Source organism: Elephantulus edwardii, unplaced genomic scaffold, assembly GCF_000299155.1.
Source record: "Elephantulus edwardii isolate Elephantulus edwardi_28Jun2011 unplaced genomic scaffold, EleEdw1.0 scaffold00133, whole genome shotgun sequence".
Classification (NCBI taxonomy): Eukaryota; Metazoa; Chordata; class Mammalia; order Macroscelidea; family Macroscelididae; genus Elephantulus; species Elephantulus edwardii.
The window spans coordinates 1378958-1383307 of NW_006399883.1; the positions used below are offsets into that span (position 1 = coordinate 1378958).

Sequence of the window (4350 nt, forward strand, 5' to 3'; positions counted from 1 at the left end):
AACAATGCAGCATTTCCTTGCTCTGTTCTGATGACTGCCTCTTGGTCCGGGTATATATTTCACATGAGTACAATCAAGTGGTCTGGGATTCCCATTCTTCTCAGAGTCAGCCACAGGTTTGTTTTTTGGTTTTTTGTTTGTTTGTTTTGTTTTTTTTTGTGATCCACACAGTAAAATGACTTTATATTCCACCTAAATTTTTTTAAAAACTTCAAGCTTTCCTGTATTCATACTTTTTATATTCCATGTACTAATTATCAAAGCCTTCTTACAGCTGTTTCTCTTCAGTTTGAGAGACCTCCAATGTGGCCCTACCTCTAACACTATGTTAACCTATTGTGCATAGGCTTTTCAGAGTTCTGTATTTTAGAAGTAGATGGCCAATTCTGCTTTTTAGTCTTTCTTAATCTGTGACCTCTGCTTAAAAATATCTACCATGGATGACCTTTCTGACATTTGAAACAGCAGTGATTTAGCTTCCACAATCTACAACAGACAAAAGTTACTCCATTAAAGCAAACTGACAAATAAATGCTGTACTAATAAGACATAAAGATTAATGGGGATAAACTAAAATATAATTAGCAACATAAAAATTAATTCTCCTAATAGTATGAATTAATTTATAGATGTTATATCTCTAACAACAAACCATAAGAACAATTAGACATACAAATATAATGGTGCAGGACAACCTACTCTGGCCCGAGCTGGAGCCCATAGTGATGTGACAGGTTGAGGTTACAGAAGAGGTTATTACCTTTCAGATAGTAGCTCAGCTGGATCTGTGGTAACAGTAATTTTGGGGACAAGGCCCAAGGAATATGGTTGCATCTAAATATAAAGAAGTAAAAAGATCCTCACAATTAGGCTGATAGGCAAAATCATGAGAGATGGAGAAAAGACTGACATTGTCAACTATTTCTTCTTAATTATATCCAAAATGAACAGTCTTGATACCAGCAGTCAAGAGATGAGGAGATATATTACACTGGAGAAATCTGCTGTCAGGAATCTTTCCAAATTACTGAGGAGCAATGATACCAGTTTAAAGTCCAGGGTGCATCTGATTCAAGCCCTGGTCTTTTCAACCACTTGCTATGCATCTGAAAGCTGGACAAGGTATAAGAATGACAAAAGAAGAATCGATACCTCTGAGTTGTAGTGATTGAGAAGAGCACAGAATGTCCCATGGACTTCCAAAAGACAAACAGGTATCTCTTAGATAAAGTTCAGTCAGAATTCTTCTTGGAGGCAAGGATGGAAAATCTTCATTTCACATTTTGGGCATATTACTAGAAAAGGCTATTCCTTGATAACATACTTGGGAAGGTAGATGGTCAGCAAAAGAAAGATCCTTAATGAGATGGATTGACACAGTGACAGAAGCAAGGGGCTTAAGTGTGTTGTATATGATGAGGATGGCACAGGATAAGACATGGTTAAGATCTGTTGCCCATAGGGTTGCTACGAGTTGTACCTATCTCAATACCCCCTAACAACAACAAAAACAACCATAACCATCTTTTGAAGTCTGAAATTGATTGAACATGCAATAAAGACAGATTACTAAAAATTAGTGAGTAGAATGCAAATTCAGGCCATAGTCTTCCCAATCAATTGCTATGCATCTGAGAGCTGGACAATGAATAAGGCTGACAGAAAAAGAGTTCATGCTTTTCAGCTGTGGTTTTGGATAAAACCCCCGTACATCCCATGGACAGCCAAAAGAACAAGTATGTATGTCTTGGAGAAGGTGCAGCTGGAGTGCTCTTTGGAGGCAAAGATGATGAGGCTTTGCTTCACATACTTTGGACACGTCACTAGGGGCTGCTGTTCCTTGAAGAGCGACATGATGCTTGAAAGGGTGGAGAGTCGGTGAAGGAGTAGACCACCCTCAATCAGGTGGATTAATGTGACTGCTGCAATGGACTCTTGTGTATTAGAAAGTGTGAGGATGGCACAAGATAGAACAGGGTTCAGATCTTTTGTTCATAGGGTTGCTATGAATCATACTTGGCTTGAAGGGGCCCAATAACAACAACAATAATAACAACAACAACAAAATGCAAAGTTGAAAACAAAGAACTCATAGGTAGAAAATATGGCCTTGGTCAAAGAAGCTGAGATTGAATGACAGAATTTTATATAATGAATGAATTATTCTTTGCAAATATTTTAAAAGTAAGCATAAGCAGCAACTATATATGTGACCTTTACCTGATATCACTACACTACTATAACTATTCTCTTCATTTATTGTTTATGGGATCTTCACCTGATAGACTCCAAAAGAATCAGATTGACTCCATCTGTTGCAAGAGATACTAGAGAAATTCAGAATCAGCACTCAAACCCAGGCCAGGGACTGACTGTGAAAAAGATCATCAACTATGCACAGCAAAATATAATCTTGAGTGTATTCCATCTGGATTTTAAAACTATCTCAAGAATAGATTTGACACATTAAAGATTAAAGACCTAAGCTGAGACAAGTTATCTAATCACATGAGGGATATATATCATCCTTGAGAGAAGCAAAAGGTCAAACGATTTTGTTTAGCTACATCTACTTGGTTAATCTACATTAAGCTAAAATACCTCTGTTGATATAGTTAATATGGAGCTGTGCTGCTAAACCAAAGTCTGTACCTTTCTGGCAGTACAAATTCACCTGTAGTTCCTCAGGAAAAAGATGGGCAATCTACTCTCATGCAATTTACAAATTTAGAAAACTGCTGAAGGTCAGCTATGGTTATAATTCAGCAATAATAAGTTTGTTTTGTTTCTCTGTTATGAAGCTAAAAGACAAAGATGAAACAAATCTGTTGCTGTAAGTTTTTATTACTCATGATGTGGTAGTGATGTAGTAATATAGTAAATAATACTCTAGATTTAATCAGTGTGATCAAATTCTGTGATATTATGTTGGGAAAATCTCTCATTTATTAACTTGGGTTACATAAATCAAATTATACAATTGTGATTTTTCTCTTGTAATAAAGACTTGTTCACAATTTTAATTTGACATAACAAATATGAGATGCATGAAGAAACAAGTATACAAACAAATTTATGGCTTCTGATTACCTATAGATTTTCTCGCATAACAATGTGTAAATATTGCGTGCTAGATTGTATTAACTGAATACGCCAATTTAAGCATAAATTAAAGAATGTTGAGAAAATTAGAACATAAACATAACTAATCTTCAGGTTTTCCCTTCCCTAATAACTTCATGAGTGCTCTGACTACTTCTTTGTTACGGAAGCTGTAAATGAGAGGGTTCAGCATTGGAGTTAGGATGGTGTAGAAGGCTGACACCATTTTATCCTGAGCTGGAGATCGATCTGAAGTAGGCCGCATGTATATGAACATGGCTGCTCCATAGTACAGTCCCACTACCATGAGGTGGGAGGAACAGGTGGCAAATGCCTTGCGACGACCTTCTCCCGAACCCATGCTAATTACAGCCAGAAGCACACGAGTGTAGGAAGCCATGATGATCACTACAGGAAAGAGAAGCATGATGACACAGCAGATAAATATCATCCTTTCAAATGTTGAGGTGTCATTACATGAGAGAGTGAGAAGGGCGGGAACATCACAGAAGAAGTGGGGAATTTCCCGACCACGGCAATATGAGAAGGACAAGGCAACTGCAACTTCAATTATACCATCAAAAGATCCAAGAATCCATGAAGAGGCAGCCATGAGCCCACAGATTTTCTTGCTCATGAGAATTGGGTATCTTAATGGATGACAAATGGCAACATACCGGTCATAGGCCATAACAGCCAACAAAAAACATTCAGCTCCAAGCAGGGACACGTAGAAAAATATCTGCATTCCACAACCTGCCACAGAGATAGATTTCCTTCCAGATAAATAGTTGAGGGCCATCTTGGGTACTGTGGTGCAGATGAGCATAAGGTCCATGAAAGAGAGTTGGCTGAGAAGAAAATACATGGGGCTGTGGAGTTGCGAGTCCAGGTAGATAAGTAGAATCAATGCAATATTTCCCATGAAGGCCACTGTGAAGATGCCCAGAACCAGAGAGAAGAGGAAGTTGTGAGTGGGACTGTGATCAAAGATCCCCAGGAGAATGAAGTCAGATCTAAACGTTTTATTCATCCAAGTCATCATGAATAAGTTCACTGTGGAGGAAAGAGTATGTGAGAAGTGACCAAGATTTTACCATGGAAATATACAGGGCTTCATGCTGAGATCATAATACCTATAAAGATCTTTAAATATGAGATTTTTTTTTCTTTTTCTCCTAGCAGTGATTTTTCTCATTTATAGATTCAGACATCAAAGTTTATATTTAAGCTTGAAGAGATTGACAC

General features: G+C 37.6%; 1 protein-coding gene across 1 annotated transcript; it reads right to left on the reverse strand.

Annotated features, from left to right (window-relative positions):
- Positions 1-3205: 3205 nt before the first annotated feature.
- On the reverse strand, positions 3206-4147 carry LOC102857974 (olfactory receptor 2M2-like). The gene has a single exon (XM_006893981.1). The coding sequence runs from the start codon at positions 4145-4147 to the stop codon at positions 3206-3208; it is 942 nt and encodes a 313-aa protein (XP_006894043.1).
- Between the last annotated feature and the right edge of the window lie 203 nt (positions 4148-4350).

Excerpts from the sequence above, each read along its gene's own strand:
- LOC102857974 (XM_006893981.1), bottom strand. The coding sequence starts at position 4,147 with ATGATGACTTGGATGAATAAAACGTTTAGATCTGACTTCATTCTCCTG.